Below are 17,542 nucleotides of genomic sequence, written 5' to 3'. Positions count from 1 at the left end.
TGTTATGAGGGATGATAAAATGAACACCAGTCAGCATTAAAAATCAGGCCACCCCTAACACCTGTGTGCCCTTCCCTTCTCCATCTTTGTTTCTCCCCTTCCAAGGTAAATGCTGTCCTTTTGTATTGATCATTCCCTTACTTTATTAAACCCTTTAAAAAAAAGTTACACTGCCTATATGTGTATCTCTAAATAACAAATTATTTATTTGTGTTTGTTTTTGACCCTTATGGAAGTGTGTGCTTACGCCGTCTTCTCCGATTATGATTCCTCCTGCTGTCTGGGTAGCTGCAGTTTGTGCATTTTCCCTAATATCATTCATTCATCTTTCACATAATACAATTCACATATAATCCAATATGTTGCTATACTTTAATTTATTCATCAATAATTTTGTTGAATAGTGGAGAAAAGACAATCTTTTCAATAAATTGTTCTGAGATAATTGGATATTCACGTGTGAAAGAATGAAACTTGACCCATATCTTAGACCACTCAAAAACATTAACTCAAAATGGATTACAGACTTAATATAGGAATAAAGCTCCTTGACATGGGTCTTAGTAGTGACTTTTTGGATTTGACACCTAAAGCACAAGCAACAAAATAAAAAATAAACAACTGGGATTACATCAAATTAAAAAGCTTCTGACAGCAAAAGAAACCATCAACAAAGTGAAAAAGAAAATCTACAGGGCTTCCCTGGTGGCGCAGTGGTTGAGAGTCCGCCTGCCGATAAACGGGACGCGGGCTCGTGCCCCGGTCCGGGAAGATCCCACATGCCGCGGAGCGGCTGGGCCCGTGAGCCATGGCCGCTGAGCCTGCGCGTCTGGAGCCTGTGCTCCGCAGCGGGAGAGGCCACAGCAGTGAGAGGCCCGCGTATCGCAAAAACAAAAAAAAAAAAAAGAAGAAAATCTACAGAATGGGAAAAAATATTTGCAAACCATATAGCTGATAAGAGGATAATATCCAAAATATTTCAAGAGCTCTATACAACTCAGCAGCAAAAAAACAAATAAGCCAGGGAAAAAATGGGCAAAGGACCCATAGATAGTTCTCTAAATAATATACGTAAAAGGCCAACAGGTACATGAAAAGATGCTCAACATCACTTGTCATTAGGAAAATGCAAATCAGAACCACAGTGAAATATCATCTCAGGCCTGTTAGAAGGGGCGTATCATCAGCAAGACAGGAGATGACAAATGCTGGCATGAATGTGGAGAAAAGCAACCCTCGTGCACTGTTGGTGGGATCGTAAAATGGTGGAGCCACGGTGGACAACAGTACGGAGGATCCTCAGAAAGTTAAAAATAGAATTATCATCTGCATCAGCAGTTCCACTTCTGGGAACATATACAAAGGCAGTGAAATACTAACTCGAAAAGGTGCCTGCAGCACCATGTTCATAACAGCATTACGTACAATAGCCGAGTCGTGGAAGCAGTCTGAGTGTTCATTGCTGGATGAATGGATAAAGAAGATGTGGGGTGTGTGTGTGTGTGTGTGTTTGTATACACACATATATATAAAAACAATGGGATGTTATTTGGCCATAAAAAATGAGGAAGCCTTCCCATTAGGACAACATGGATAGACATGGACTTTGAAGGCATTATGCTTAGTGAAGTAAGTCAGACAGAGAAAGACAAATACTGTATGATCTCACTTACATGTGAAATCTAAAAACACAAAAAACAAACCCAAAGCCAGACTTGGAGAAAAAGAAATCGGCTTGTGGTTACCAAAGGCAGAGGGTGACAGAATGGGGAATTGAAGAAGGTGGTCAACAGGTGCAAACTTCCAGTTACAAGATAAGCATGTCCCCGGGATGTGATGTACAACATGGTGACTGTAGCCGACGGTGCTGTATGACTCATAGGCAGGTTGCTGAGAGAGTGAATGCTAACAGCTCTCATCACAAGGAAAAGGTTGTCCTCTGTCTGTATGAGAAGATGGGTGTTAGCTGAACCCATTGTGGTAATCATTTCACAGTATAGGTAAATCAAACCATCATGCTGTATGCCTTAAAGTTTACAGTGATGTACATCAATTATTCCATAAAACTGGGGGAAAAAATTAAAGCCCAGTATCGAAAACAAAATGCCCATTAAAAAATACTACTTAAACAAATTTTGTTGGAAGATACAGAGTTGTTTTCTGGGTTTTGCAGTTATTTAAAAAAAAAATACCATCGGGCATCTATATATCCATCTCTTGGTACTCGTTTGTAAGAGTTTTGTTAGGGTGTGTTTTGGTCGGGATTCTCCAGAGAAACAGAACCAACAGGAGATGGGTGGGTGGATGGATGGATGGATGGATAGTTAGATAGATAGGGAAAAGAAAAGAAGATGTTTATCGTAGGGACTGGCTCAAGTGGTTACCGAGGCCAGAAGTCTCACTGTGCACATTCTGCAAAGCCGGAGGGCTGGAAGCGCTGGTGTCCGAGGGCAGAAGGTGGACATCTCTCTGCCTTTTTACTCCGTTCAGACCCTTGGAGGAGTGGACGCTATCCATCTTCACTGGGGAGGGCAGGCTTCGGTATTCAGCCTGCCCATTCCAGTGCTGGTCTCTCCGGAGACACCTCACAAACACCCCCAGAAGTGATGTTTTACCAGCTCTCCGGGCATCCCTGAGCCCAGGCATCACAGAGTGTTCATCTGTGGAGTGGAGTTGCTGGATTACAGGTAATTCAGACACATTCGTAAGGCAGCCCCAGCTTCTGGAGTGAGCGCCAGCAGCACTTGAGCCCCGGTCGCCTGTGTTCTCACCTCGGCTTGGCATCAGGGAGGCAGAGCTTAAGGCTGGGGTGGGGGAGCAGTAAGGTAGACAGATGGTGCCCTCATGCGGTCCCACTAAGACAGGAGAGCCAGTGTCTGTTTCTGGAAGAGACAGATTTGCAGGCAAGCCTGTAGAGGATGCAAGTAAGGTCGGGTGAGGAGTGTAGAAGTTGAGAAACTTGCTGCCAGGATTTTTTTATAAACTTGTTTTTGAGAGCGAGAGTGGATTGAGGGGACTGGGAAGGAGCAAGGGAGTGGGTAAGGTTTCAGTGAGAACAGTGAGCTGGCGGGGCATCCGGGTTGCTGGACAGCCTGAGGATGCTCAGGGCATCCCTGAGCAGTGGCCCCGACCTGCCCATCGGCAAGGACCTTCCCCCTCAGCAGCATCCGGTGTTGGAGAGAGAGCCAGGCAGGGCGGCTTGGCTGAACAGGCTCAGCAGAGGCCTGGCCTCAGGGTAACTGAGAGCAGAGTCGCTTACCCTTTACCACCAGCATGCACCTCAGCCCTTCCGACCTGCTGGCACCCCCTAACCCCACGTCGAATTTCTACTGCAACTCCTTTGCCCTGGTTCCTGTCTCACCCATCTCAGGGTGTCTACACAGGCCTGGCACAGAGCAGGTACCTGGGAATGATTTTTGAATGAAGGACCGAGGCTTCCTTTGATTTGTATCCACAGGTAATGTTTCAGGACTTAAGAATGTTTACAGTATGCATCCTGTATAGTAGAGTTCACACCTTGTTGGGGCTGTGGACGTGTGTTCCTGATCTGTGAGTTCTCTGACGGCTTGTATTCTGGTAATGGGGCAGGGCATGCTCAGATCGTGTGGAGGGCTTTGCCCCTGACTCCTGTGGGCCTGGGTGCACTGCTTTTCAGGGTTACTGAGGCAGCAGCAGAAGTTGTCTTGATATTCACATTCTCTGCTGAAGCCAAGCAAAGACCCATCAAAGGTGTGACCCGCTCTGTGCAGGAGAAATTCAGACAGGCAAAGAGGTGGGATGGTTGAAACATTGTGCAGAGACCCACGGGGTGCAGGCCTGACTCAGGAGAGCCTGCCTGCACTTAGTTGTCAGAACCAGGCTGTGTTGAATTTAACAATTTGGTTTCAACGAATCATCCTTTTTTTTTTTCTTTCTTTTTTGGCCCTGCTGTGAGGCTTGTGGGATCTTAATTTCCCCAACCAGGGATTGAACCAGCTCTCAGCAGTGAGAGTGCCGAGTGCTAACCATTGGACCACCGCCAGGGAATTCCTCCATCTGTGTCTTTAAAATAATGTTAATTTGAATTTTAATGATTTTCAGGGGGGTTTGTATTTAAGTTGTAGACCAGCTTGGTTTTTTATAGTTGTAAAAAGGCCTTAAAAACATAAATTATGTTGCATTTTACATTTGTGTTTGTTTAAGTAACAAAAATAGTTTTAAGTCTTGTGTGGGGGAGTGGGAGATGGTACTCTGGAGAATTATTTTTTCTTTTATTTATTTATTATTTTATTTATTTATTTATTTGTTTATTTATTTATGGCTGCGTTGGGTCTTTGTTGCTGTGCGCGGGCTTTCTCTACTTGCGGCGAGCGGGGGCTACTCTTTGTTGCGGTGCGTGGGCTTCCCATTGGGGTGGCTTCTCTTGTTGTGGAGCACGGGCTCTAGGCACGCGGGCTCAGTAGTTGTGGCTCGTGGACTCTAGAGCGCAGGCTCAGTAGTTGTGGCACACGGGCTTAGTTGCTGCATGGCATGTGGGATCTTCCCGGACCAGGGATCGAACCCCTGTCCCCTGCATTGGGAGGTGGATTATTAACCACTGCTCCACCAGGGAAGTCCCTATTTTTTCTTTAAAGGGGCCTGTGTAGCCCTCAGGCATCCTGCCACAAGGATGACTACTTAGCAAATTAATATTCTACTTTCCTGTTTTCAGGGTTGACTGATGTATAAAGGCTTTTGGTTGTGGACATTAGCATTTGTGTCTGTGTTCACCGATATATTGTTAAAATGTAAGTCTTGCGTTTTCCACTAAGTAGCCAGGTTCTCTTAATAGTTACCATGACCACAGTTCTAATCAAAGGCATGTAGTTCCAATTGAAACCAACCATTTAAGAGTTTGTTAACAGTCGTCCTTATCTCGAATGTTTGCTCTGTTGAGTCTTGGTTCATAATGCAAACATATAAAATTCCTTTGTAATGAACCTCATGAAAGTGGTTGTGCTAATAAAATGTGTCACTGCTACCATGAATTGTCAGATCAAGAGGGCAGAACTTGAGTCAGCCTCACAGAAAGATAATCTGAATGGTAGTCTTTGCCTTTTTTAGCTTAATATAATGCTTTTAAGTCTTATCATGCTCTTGCATGTATCAGTAGTTAATTATTTCTGAGTAGTATTCCGCTGTATGGATGAACCATAGTTTATCCATTCACCAATAGAGGGACAGTGGTGTTTCCTCGTTTGGGCTATCATGAATAAAGCTGCTGGTAACATGTGAGTACAAGTCTTTGTTTGGACAGAGTTCATTTCTCTTTGGTAAATACCTAGGAGTGGAATTGCTAGGTTGTGGGTAAGTGTGTGACTAACATTGTAAGGACCTCTCATGCTGTTTTCCAAAACGCTTATACTGTTTCCCAGCCGCGTATGAGAGTTCTCCTTTGTATCTCCATCCTCACCAAGGTTGGATATTGATAGCCTTTAATTATGGCCAGCCTGATAATGGCTCATAGTGTTATCTCATTATGGTTTTAAATTGCATTTTCTTAATGACTTGTTGAGCATCTTTTCATGTGCTTATTTTCTGTCTCTTTAGTGAAGTGACTGTTCAAACCTTTTGCATATTTTTAATTGGGTGGTTTGTCTTACTATTGAGTTGCCAGAAATCTTTATATATTCTGAATACAAGCCTTTTATCAGGTATGTTTCTCAGACATTTTCTCCCAGTGTGGTTTGCCTTTTCATTACATTAACACTGTTATTGTTGTTGTTTTTAACATTTATTTATTCATTTATTTTGGGTGCGCTGGGTCTTACTCGTGGCACGTGGGATCTTTGTTGCGGCATGCGGGATCCTTTAGTTGCGGCATGCGGGCTTCTTAGTTGCTGCATGCATGCGGGCTCTAGTTCCCTGACCAGGGATCGAACCCAGACCCCCTGCATTGTGAGCGTGGAGTCTTACCCACTGGACTACCAGGGAAGTCCCAATAACACTGTGTTTTGAACATCAAAAAATTTTAATTTTGGTCAAGTCCAGTTCATCAATTTTTAAATGATTTGGGCTTTTTGTGTTCTGTATAAGAAATCTTTGCTACCCAAAGTTTATAAAGATTTTTTTGCCCTGTGTTTTTTTCTAGATGTCGTACAGTTTGAGCTTCTGCGTTTGATTCTTGATCCATTTTGAGTGAAGTTTTGTATCTTTTGTGAAGTAAGGGTTGAGGTTCATCCTTGTATATGGGCATGCAGTTGTTCAAGAACTATTGTTGAAAATGCTGTTTTTCCTCATTGAAATACCTTGGCATCTTTGTCAAAAATCAGTTGATGCTGTATGTGTGGGTCTGCTTCTGGACTTCCACTCTACATGTATACCCATGCTTTTGCCAGTACCATACTGTCCTGATTCCTGAAGCTTTTTATAGTAAGTTATGAAATTAGGTAGTAAAGATCCTCAAGCTTTGTTCTTCTTAAAAAGTGTTTGGCTGTTCTAGGTCCTTTGCATTCCCATATAATGTTTAAAATCATCTTGCCAGTTTCTACAGAAAAACCCACTGAGATTTTAACTGGCACTTTGTTGAGTCTATAGACCAATTTGGGGAGAAATGACATCAAAGTAATATTGAGTCTCCCAGTCCACGAACATGATATGACTTTTCATTTATTTAGTTTTTAAGTTTATTCTTAGAGTAGTTTTGTAGTCTTCAATATGTAGGCTTTACACACAGTGTATTGAAACGTTTCCAAAGCATTTCATCTTTTTCTTGCTATTTTAAATAGTACTTCTAAAAAAATTTCAGTGTCCAATCACTTATTGCTAGTCTATAGAAGTGTAACTGTTTTTTGTATATTGACCTTATATCCTGTGAAGATTCATTTATTTTTAAAATCATTTATTTATTTATGTATTTGTTGACTGCATTGGGTCTTAGTTGCGGCACACGAGATCTTTTGTTGCGGCACGTGGGCTTCTCTCTAGTTGTGGCACGCGGGCTCCAGAGCGCGTGGGCTCTGTAGTCATGGCGCACGGGCTTAGTTGCAGAGTTGTAGTTTGTGGCATGCGGGCTGTCTAGTTGTGCTGCGTGGGCTCAGTAGTTGGTGGCGCCTGGGCTTCGTTGCCCCGCGGCATGTGGGATCTTAGTTATCCAACCAGGGATTGAACTTGTGTCCCCTGCATTGGAAGGCAGATTCTTAACCACTGGACCACCAGGGAAGTCCCAGGATTCATTTATTAATTCTAGTGGTCTTTTGGTAGACTCTGTAGGGTTTTCTACGTAGTTGATCACATCATCTAAAAATAATGTGTTTTTTCATTTCCAATCTGTATGTCTTTTTTTTTCTTCTTTATTCCGTTGGCTGGAGCCATCAGTATGATGTTGAATAGAAGTGGTGTGAGCAGACATCCTTCCCTGTTCCCAGTGTTAAGGGGAAAGCATTTAGTTTTTCACCATTAAGGATAGAAGAAGAATCTTGTAGATCAGGTTGAAAAAGTTTACTTCTGTTTTTAGTTTGCTGAGAGTTATCATGAATGGATATTTAATTTTGACAGATTCTCTTCCTACATCTATTAAGATGATCATAGAGCTTTTCTTTTTTAGTTTGTTAACAAAATTAATCATGGTGATTTTTGAAATGTTGAATGAACCTTGCATTCCTGGGATAATCCACACTTGGTTATGGTGTATTATCTTTTTTATAGATTGCTGTATTGGATTTGCTACTGTTTTTCTGAAGATTGTTGCATCTGTGTTCATGAAGGATATTAGTCTCTAAGTTTCTTGTCTGACAATATCTTTGTGTGGTTTTGGTGTCAGGGTAATATTTGCCTTTTAGAATGAGCTGGGACGTATTCTCTCTTCTTTAATTTTCCGGAAAAGTTTGCTTAGAATTGGTATTATTTCTGCCTTAAATGTTTGGTAGAATTCACCAGTGAAGCTCTCTTGACCTAGAATTGGCATTATTGGGAAGGTTTTGAACTGTGAGTCCAGTTTAGTTAGTAAAGATTGTCTTTCTTCATGAGTGAGCTTTGTTAATTTTTGTCTTTAAAGAAATTTGCATAATCATTTCACAGTATATGCAAGTCAAGTCGTTTTGCTGTACATTTTAAACATATACAGTGATATATGTCAATTGTATCTCAGTAAAACTGGGGAGAGAAAGAAATTCGCCCTTTTTATGTCAAATATATTGGTGTGAAGTTGTTCAGAATATTCCCTTGTTATTTTTAAATTTATCACAGGATCTGTAGTGATTGTGTGCCCTCCGTTTCATTCCTGTTTGGGTTTTGTTTTTGTCTCTTTTTCTCCCTGATAGCCTGGCTCGAGGTTTATCATTTTCATTGATCTTTTCAATAAAAGAGAAAAGAACCACATTTTGGTTTAATTGATTTTCCATTTTCTATTTTATTAATTTCTGCTCTTAGGTTTATTCTTTCTTTCTTTCTACTTTATACTTAATTTATTATTCTTTTGTGTTTTTTTTTGTTTGTTTGTTTGTTTTTTGTTTTTTTTTGCGGTACACGGGCCTCTCACTGCTGTGGCCTCTCCCGTTGTGGAGCACAGGCTCCGGATGCGCAGGCTCAGCGGCCATGGCTCACGGGCGCAGCCGCTCCGCGGCATGTGGGATCTTCCCGGACCGGGGCACGAACCCGTGTCCGCTGCATCGGCAGGCGGACTCTCAACCACTGCGCCACCAGGGAAGCCCTCTTGGTTTCTTAAGGTAGAAGTTTACATCATTGATTTGAGACCTTTCTTCTTTTCTGATATATGTGTTTTATTCCCGACAATTCTATCTAAGCATTCCTTTAGCTGCATCCCACAGATTTCGATATGTTGTGTTTTTCATTCTGTTCAAAATATTTTATACTTACTCTTAGCATGATTTATCCTTTGACCCATGGGTTATTTAGAGTGTGTTTTTAAACTTCCTTGTAATTTGGTGTGTTTTCTAGATACCTTTTTAAATTAAGGTATATGTATATATATGTATTTTTTAATTTGGCTGTGCCACACAGCTTGCGGGATCTTAGTTTCCCGACCAGGGATCAAACCTGGGCCCTGGCAGTGAAAGTGCTGAGTCCTAACCACTGGATCACTAGGGAGTTCCCAGAATTAAGGTATAATTGACATACAACATTCTATTAGTTGCGGGTGTACAACATAATGATTCAGTATTTGTATAGATTGCAAAATGATCACTGCAGTAAGTCTAGTTAACGTCCATCATCATACATAGTTACAAAAACAGTTTTTTTGTGTGTGATGAGGACTTTTAAGATATACTCTCTTAACACCTTTCAGATATGCAGTAGAGCGTTATTGACATAGTCACCATGCTGTACATTAGACCCTCTTGACTTAATTTACTTTATAAATGGAAGTTGGTACCTTTTGACCTTTTTATTACTATTATCATTGTAATCAGAGAACGTACTTAATATGATTGAATTTTTTTTAACATGTTGACATTTGTTTTGTGTTCAGTCTTGGTTAGTGTTCCATGTGCACTTGAAAGAATTTGTGTTCTGCTGCTGTTGGGAAGAGTGTACTGTGAGTGTTAGATCAGATTGGTTGACGGTGGTGGTCACGTTGACACCCTTTCTAATGTTTCCGTCTAGTCCAGTAATTGAAAGGAGTGTTGAAATGTCCAGACGTAATTGTGGACTTTTACGTTTATCCCTTTAGTTCGTGCCTCACGTATTTTGAGCTTCCCCGTTTTAGAGTGCTTCCCTGTTTAGCATTGTTATTGCTTCTTGTTGGATCAGTCTCGTCGTCGTCATTATCTTATCATCATCACATTCATCGTCCCCTCACTGGCGCCAATATTCCTTGTTCTGAGGCCAACTTTTGCTGGTGCTGATACCACCCAGCTTTTTTTGGTTAGTGCTTGCATGGAATTTGTCTCCTAACCTTTATTTTCAACCTATTTGTGTCTTTGTAATCTCCTGTAGAAAACATAGTGGCTCTTGCTTTTTAATCCGGTCTGACCATCTCTGCTAACAATTGGAATATTTATTTCCATTTAATGTAATTATTGATAGTTTGGATTTAAATATACCATCTTGCTTTTTTTTTTTCCCCCCTATTTTTCCCATCTGTTGTTTGCTGTTCTTCTTTTCCGTCTTTTCTTTTGGATTAATTGAATATTTTTCTTTCTTTCTTTCTTTCTTTTTAAGATTTGTTATTTATTTATTTTTAGCTGCATCGGGTCTGAGTTGCAGCATGCAGGATCTTCGTTGAGGCACATGGGCTTCTCTCTAGTTGTAGTGTGCAGGTTTTCTCTTCTCTAGTTGTGGCGTGCAGGCTCTAGGGCGTGTGGGCTCTGTAGTTGCGGCACATGGGTTCTCTAGTGGAGGTGCGTGGGCTCAGTAGTTATGGCACGTGGGCTTAGTTGCCCCGTGGCATGTGAGATCTTAGTTCCCTGACCAGGGGTCGAACCCGCGTCCCCTGCATTTTAAGGTGCATTCTTTACCACTGGACCACCAGGAAAGTCCCCGAATATTTTTATGACCCTGTTTTACCTCCTCTTGGCTTATTACCTGTATCACCTTGTTTCATAATTTTTAATGGTTCTAGAGTTTACAGTATATATCTTCAACTTTTCAGCCTCTACTTTCAAAGAATATTATGTACTTAATATGTAGTGTAAGAACCTTTCAATATTGTACTCAGAGCACCACCGTTTTTTGTGTTAGTGTAGTCATATATTTTTTGCATATCTCTTGTAAACTTTACCATAGATTTTTATTATTTTTGCTTTAAATAGTTAACTTGCTTTTTTCATATCTCTGTATAGACTCTATACATATTTTAATGGCTGCAGAGTATTCCATCATTCTGATATCATAGTTTGCTTAGTCTCTCTCTTATTTTTGAGGTAGAGTTGATTTACAGTGTTGTGTTAGTTTCTCGTGTACAGCAAAGATGAGTCAGTTATACATACATATTCTTTTTTCATATTCTTTTCCATTATGGTTTATTGCAGGATATTGAATATATAGTTCCCTGTGCTATGCAGTAGGACCTTGTTTTTTATCTATTTTATATATAGTAGTTTGTATCCACTAATCCCAAACTCCTAATTTATCCCTCTCCCCACCCCCCCCCACCCCCCCAGGTTAGTTACCTTTTTAAAAGAGTTTACAAATGAGAGGGGTCTTTGGCCCACATCTTCATCGTGTGTAAGCCCCACATCTCCACTTGGGGCCATTTAACTGGAACTGCCTTTAACATTTCTTGTCCTGCAGGGAAGCCTCTGTTTGTCTGACTGAGAGCTTTTATTTTGCCCTCATTTTTAACTGTTACTTTTGTTCAGAATTCTAGGCTGTAGGTCAGGTCTCTGCCGCCCAACCTGTTTCTGATGCGCAGTGGCGGCGGCGTTCTTCTCTTTGCTCCTGTAGACCGAAGGGGTGATTTCCTCTGCCTGCTTCTCAGCTGTGTACTTCTCACTGGTGTTTAACAGTTTTGCTCCGTGTGCCTTGGTTGTTAGCTTTGGTTTACTGTGCTTGGGATTGCAGGAGCTTTTAAGATATGTCAGTTTACAGTTTCATCAAATTTGGGAAATCTTCAATCATTTAGCCCCTTTTTTCCTGGGACACAATTACCTGTGTGTTAGACATCTTGATTTTGTCTTACAAATGCTTTGTTTGTTTTTCTCAATCCTGTTTCTCGCTGTGCTTCATTTTGGATATTTATTTGTATTACTTGTCTTCAGGTTTATTGATATTCCGCTGGGTGTAATCTGCTCTTAAGTCTATCTCATGTATTTTTTTCTTTCAAGATAGTTTTTATTTTTCATCTCCAGAAGTTCCATTTGCGTATTTTTGCATCTTTGGTCTCTCAGCTCACCATGTTTGTTTTCCTCTACTTTCATGAGCATATGGAGTTTATTCATAGTCTCCAGTTCCAGGTCCTTGTCTGTTGGTTGCATCATCTCTGTTATTTGGGGTCTGTTTCTATGGATTGGTTCCCCTCCTGGTTATGTGTTGTATTTTCCTGCCTCTTGGCTTTGTTATTGGATGCTGGACATTGTATATTTCACATTGTTGAAGTGTTGGATTTTGTTGTATTCTTTTAAACTGTGTTGGACTTGGGCATAACGCCGTAGCTGAAGTTAAATCTGTCTAAGATGCGCACCGTGAGGTGACACGTTTAAGGATTTACCATATGGTCGCCACGCGCCCTGTTTTGAAAGGTCTGAAGCTTCCTCCCATGTCAGTAGGAAAGGTTACTTTTTCAGGTTCTTGGCCGCTGCTCCGAGTCTGCCCAGGGTACCAGGCAGCATCGTTGGTGCTCGTGTGCGGTGGCAGGCGGGTCAGAACGGGTCCTGCTCTCACGGAACTGATCTTCTTGTGGTGAAGACAGGTCTAAAACAGGGAAACCCCAGGAATTCAGATAGCAGTTTGTGATGTCAGAGATTAGCCAGGGTGACCAAGGTCAGGAGGCGGCAGCGCACCACTGATGTGAACAGGGTCACTTGAATGTGGAGGGTGGTGAGCTAGTGACAGGAGACCCATGCCCAGACCCGAGAAGGGAGCTCTAAGGATACAGTTGTGGTGCATCCAGGGAGCAGCCACTCTGGGTCAGGGGAGGGCTCGAGGACACATTTGGAGCAGAGGGGCTGCTGGGAGGCTGAAGCAGCGGCTGGCGGGCTCGCCGGAGCAGGGGCTGCACCCGATCCCTCGGCCTCCGAGTGGTAGGAGTGGGCCAGTGCAGCCGGGGACCAGGAGGGAGGCCTCTGCCGAAGAGGCCAGATGCCGACCACAGCAGAGGAGCAGTGTTTGCAGGGCAGAAAGTGGTGGGTTTGGAGCTGAGACGCAAGAATTGAGAACTGGTCCGACCAGCCCCCCTGAGTAGGTATCTTTTTGCTGAGGCGTGATTGATGGAGAGAATTCTTCTTTTGTCGGAAGCCACTCAAAGGCTTAGTAGATTAGCCCTCTGGGTGAAGGGAGCAAGTGCGGTGAAATAAAAGCAGACGTTGGTCCTGGCCAACCTTGAAGACAGCGGGAAGACATGAGAGTCTGTTCAGATGGTGTGGGAGGGTCTTTGCAGGGATCTGTATGGTCTCATTCGTGCGTTAAACACCACCCTGGCTGCTGCTTGGAGAACGGACCCTCGGTGTGCAAGGCAGCTGTAGCACTGTGGTATCCAGGCCTGGGGTGGGTGACAGTGGCCTCGGCTGGGCTGGACACGTGGGTGGGGTGGAGTGTGGGTGCGTGGGGGGTGGAGGTAGGATGCGCGGCCTCGCTGCTCTCGGGGAGCAGCCTGCTTCCTCCACCACCGCCTCAGACCCGTCTCGTCTGACCGCCCGTTCCTGCCCCTCGCTGACTTGTCCGTCAGACCCGTGGCCTCTCCAGGCACAGTTAGAATCCGCATTGTCTCATTGTCAGGAATGCATGTCCCATCTGCAGAAAACGCAAGTGTCTCATCTGGTTCAGAGCTTCTCCCCCAGCTTCCATGAGTGACGTCGGCGTCACCCAAGGGCATGTTGCGGGGCTGGAGGGCAGCGGTGCCTGTCCTGCGGCCTTCCCCTTGCCACCCCCGCCCCCCCACTCTTCCGTTCTTTGCTGGTCTCCCTGTGGTCCCCTCTGGTGCCCAGGCCCTGCGGTCCTCACAGGTCATCCATGGCGGGTGGCTCTTGCCCATAGGAGGCCCTGTCGAGGTGTTCCTAGGCCTCAGTCGAGACCTTGCACTGGACTGCCTGCTGGGGACTGTGTGACACCCCCGTCCCCACTCTGCCTCTGCCCCCGGTGTAACTCCGGGGTCCGCTCACCCAGCAGGAACGTTTTCGGGCTGGGGGTGTTCTTTGATGATGGCGCAAGCCCTACCCTCGGCTTGGGAGTGGCTCCCCTGCTCCCGGCCCCTCCACTGGAGGACTTTCTTGCGCTTCATCCAGCAGTGGATGGGGTGGGGCCGCATGTGGGGGCATTGGCACCTGGCTGAGGGCTGAGCCGGGCTTGTCTCAGAGCCTTTGCACTTGACCTGACGGTGACGGGAGGAGGAGCGATGCTGTCCTCCCTTCAGGAGCCTCTCCTGTGACTTGGCCCTTCTCTTCAGGCCACTGGGGCGCTGGCCGGAGCTGGCTGCCCTGCTCACGAGCCCTGGGGGGACGTGCAAGCACCTTCCTGCACTGTGTGTGGGTCCTCGGCCCTAAACCTGGAGCCCACGTCCCCGAGGGACCAGGTGGCGGCTGTGCGGGTCGTGGGACCATGTTCTTAGGCAGGGGGAGGTGAGGGGTCGTGATCTCCATGGCGGCCGCTGGGTGGCGAGGTCTGAGCCCACCTCCTCCTGGACGTTGTGGGGCAGAGGCTCGGGTTTCTGCTGAGCGGCGTCCCCCGGGATGGTGGTTGCAGGTACCAGTTAGGGCACTGGGAGTAGAATCGCTCTTTTTTAATGTATGAAGGAGATTCATGGACCGTCCTCGTGTGGTTATGATGTGACTATCAGAAGGTAGAAAAATAATCGGTTCCAGACAAAATTCTTGGGTGTCAGAGAGAAAGTTTCCTATGTAGTGTCAGTTGAAATATTTTCTTTTTGATGTGTAGGTTTTACGTTTTTTCTAAAAGGCATTGTCCTGAATACTTAGTAACGAATTTGGGCCGTGAGCATTACTCATAATGAGTCTGTTCTCTTTTCTCTAAAGCAGGGTCAAGACTTCCTTCTTCACTCCCCGCTCGGCAGCTCGCAGCCCGAGGCCGGTGGCGGGAGGCTCACCCTGGGCGCTCAGCCGTTGCCCACAGCCGCCCCCTCGGACACCGCGTGCGCCTGCGAGGCCTGCAGCGAGCGCAGGTACGGGTATGGGGGGGGCCCTCCGCCTGCGGGGGGTGGGGTCCTCCTTCGTTGCTGCCCTTGACGACTGGTGGGAGGAGGCACGTCCTCACAGAGGGCGGGAGCCTCCCCGAAATAGTTAGGGTCTCAGGTCGATGGATGCCTCCGACTTGGAGGCTGGGGAGGCCGTCACTGCCGCTGCCAGAGGCCTGGGAAGAGGAGCCGGACGCGCGGGTCCTGATTGGTCTCAGGTCCCGGCTCGGCCGAGGCGGACCAGGGCCCATGGGAGCCTTGACAGCCAAGGGCCCTGGGGGTTGTGCCGGGGCTGATGGCGCCGGTCCTGTGGGCGTTTGTCCTCAGGGAGATTTCGGCAGAGGCGGAGCGGGAACCTCAGCAGCTGCAGAACTACTGGTCGGAAGTGCGCTACACGGTCCGCTGCATCTACCGGCAGGCGGGCACCCCGCTGGCGGACGACCAGGACCAGTCTCTGGTGCCCGACAAGGAGGGGGTGAAGGAGCTCGTGGACAGGTGCGTGTTGCCCAGGCGCGGCCCTCCCCCACCAGCCGCCCACCCGGGCTTCCCCTCTGCGCGGGGGGACTCCCCTCTCGGGGTTGGGAGAGCTTGTCCCGCGAGCTCGGCCCCGGGCACGTGGCAGGCCTGCAGCAGACGGGCTGGGTGAACTCTCAGATTCTCATTCTGATGGAAGGCTTATTACCTGTGTAATGAAAGCGAACGGACGTACTTGTCTCCTTCCTTAGTGTTGAGGCTGACAGTAAGACTCCTTCTGGGCACTTGCTGTGCCCGCGATGGCGCTGAGCACTTTCTCAGGCACTCCTGCTCTATTGCCCCGCGGAGGAGAGGCAGCTATGCCGCTTAGGAGATGAGGAAACCCAGGCCCCGTGAGGTCCGGTGGCGGATGGAGAGCCATTTGTCACAGGCCCGTTCACACAGGTGCTTCTCACTGGGCGGGGCTTACGGCAGGGCGCTCGCGCAGGTGGGGACCTTGTGCTCAGTGACAGCACAGAGTTTGAAGTGGGTGTAATTTTTATTCTTCCTTAGAGTTTGTACCATTTGTTTCCTCTGTTTGGAGATGTTCCCAATAAAAGCAGTAAATTTGAGTGAGACGTTCCATGAACTGATTCTCATTTTGGTCCTTTTTTCATGTTTTGAATGCTGCCCCTTTGGGCTTCTGTAACCTCTTGTTCGCTGTACTGTAGAGTTCATCCTGGAGATGGGGGTGGTGACTGGCTATGGGCTGTATTAACTAGTTAGTGATTCGGCCGGTGTGTCTAGGGTTTGACTACGTGAAATGGCTCTAGGTGGTGTGTGCCTTTTTCAGAAGTTAGGTTTCCTAGTGAACATTAGGAACGTACATATAACCTGCATGTCACACTTGGAGCTTCACAGCTTGTGAATGCTTCGGAAGAGGCCAGAGTAAAATCAGAGACAATTGGAAGGAAATGCTCAGTAAACGATTGTTCAGATGGGACGTTACGGCAGAGAGGTTTGGGAAACAGCAGTATTCTAGTAACGAAACACACCGTTAAGAATGGAAACATTCCACGCCGCCATTTGAGGTCCGGGTATATGTATGTCGCGTGTTTTCCACGTCCTACGCTTTTCCTGGTCTCCATGTCTAAGGATCCTTCTCATGTTGTCTGAACGCCAGCACACACCAGGAAGGGCCGTCTGTAAAGCCCGTGTCTAGGACCTGACAGCTGGTGGCGATTCTCCTTTGCCCCTTTCCGTGGCCCTTGGCATCCTGCCGCTCTGCCTCCCCCTCCCACCGCCCCCCATTTTCGCACATCATCACTGCGTTCAGCCACACTGGCTCTCATGCCGTCCTCCACAGACCTGCTGGTTTCTTCTCTTCGCTCGGTCTGGAATGTTCTTCCTTGCTCAGGGTTTTTTTTCCTCCCTTCCATCCTTCACTTTAGACTTCAGAGTCACCATCTCAAAGAGACCACCTGACCTAAACTCCAAGGGGCCTCCCGCATCATTCTTTATCAACCCTTCCCTTCTTTTTTATCGTGTTACTGCCACTACCTGGAATTACGCTCTGTATGTGTGTGTGCTCCGAGCATCCAGCGGCCTGAGAGTTTGTTTTCCTGGCGTCTTCCTGCTGTGGCTTTGACACAGCCGCCTGGGCCCAGTGTTTGTTGAACGCACGGCTGGGTGAGCTTCCACAGCACCTTCATCTTCCTGCCCCTTGGCCATAGTGCTTTTTACAAGTCTACTTGCAAAAGTACCATGTGGTCAAGTCATTAAATTTATAAGATACAGAAATGGACAAAGAAATAAAATGCAACCCATGTCTAATTCCAGCAGGCGAAGAGAACCAAGAAGGAGGCATCCAGTCTCCTTGTAAGTTCGATTGTCCCTGTGTCATTTTGAGTCTTCTGTGACTTTCCTTTAAGAGATGAAATACCTTCTGTTTCAGAGAACAGTTGCTGTACTAGTAATTAAAATTATGATTGTCATGCTAAGCTAAAAAATTAATATATCTATGTGAAGTAGACTCACCACAGTGGGAGTCCCATCAGTTCTTACTGTTTCTCTGGCCACGTTTTTTGTAAGGCTACACAAGTTCCATTTTCACTCGGCTCTTGTCTTTTACAACCTAGGTAGTGTGGTCACTTAAAAGTGGAATAGGTGACAACTTACAGTCTTCTCTTTTGACCCAGCGTGGTGCCCAGGGGTGAAAGGATCCACTACCCAAATCCAGGAGCTACAGCCTAATGTATTGTACAGCGTGGGTGCGGAAGTCACAGCGGCTCCTCCTGGTGACGGGCTCCAGGCGGGTGCTGTAGT

General features: G+C 45.9%; 1 protein-coding gene across 6 annotated transcripts in view; it reads left to right on the top strand.

Moving 5' to 3' along the window:
• FAM193A (family with sequence similarity 193 member A) overlaps positions 1-17,542 on the top strand; it is a 104,494-nt gene that overhangs the window by 11,016 nt on the left and 75,936 nt on the right. For 4 of the 6 annotated variants that reach the window (XR_003795604.1, XM_029235424.1, XM_029235421.1 and 1 more), the window contains exons 2-3: positions 14,607-14,752; positions 15,092-15,259. Coding sequence is in view for 5 of the 6 variants with exons in the window: in XM_029235424.1 (XP_029091257.1) it covers positions 14,607-14,752; positions 15,092-15,259 (314 nt within the window). In the remaining variant the exon portion in view is untranslated. The remainder of the gene's footprint in view (positions 1-14,606; positions 14,753-15,091; positions 15,260-17,542) is intronic. The other 2 variants (XM_029235422.1, XM_029235425.1) reach the window with 1 other exon arrangement.

Source organism: Monodon monoceros, unplaced genomic scaffold (genome assembly GCF_005190385.1).
Source record: "Monodon monoceros isolate NGI ecotype Baffin Bay Population unplaced genomic scaffold, NGI_Narwhal_1 Super_Scaffold_20, whole genome shotgun sequence".
In the NCBI taxonomy this organism is placed as follows: domain Eukaryota; kingdom Metazoa; phylum Chordata; class Mammalia; order Artiodactyla; family Monodontidae; genus Monodon; species Monodon monoceros.
The sequence above is the reverse complement of the archived record's forward strand: the minus strand, read 5'-3'. Positions and strand labels throughout refer to the sequence as shown.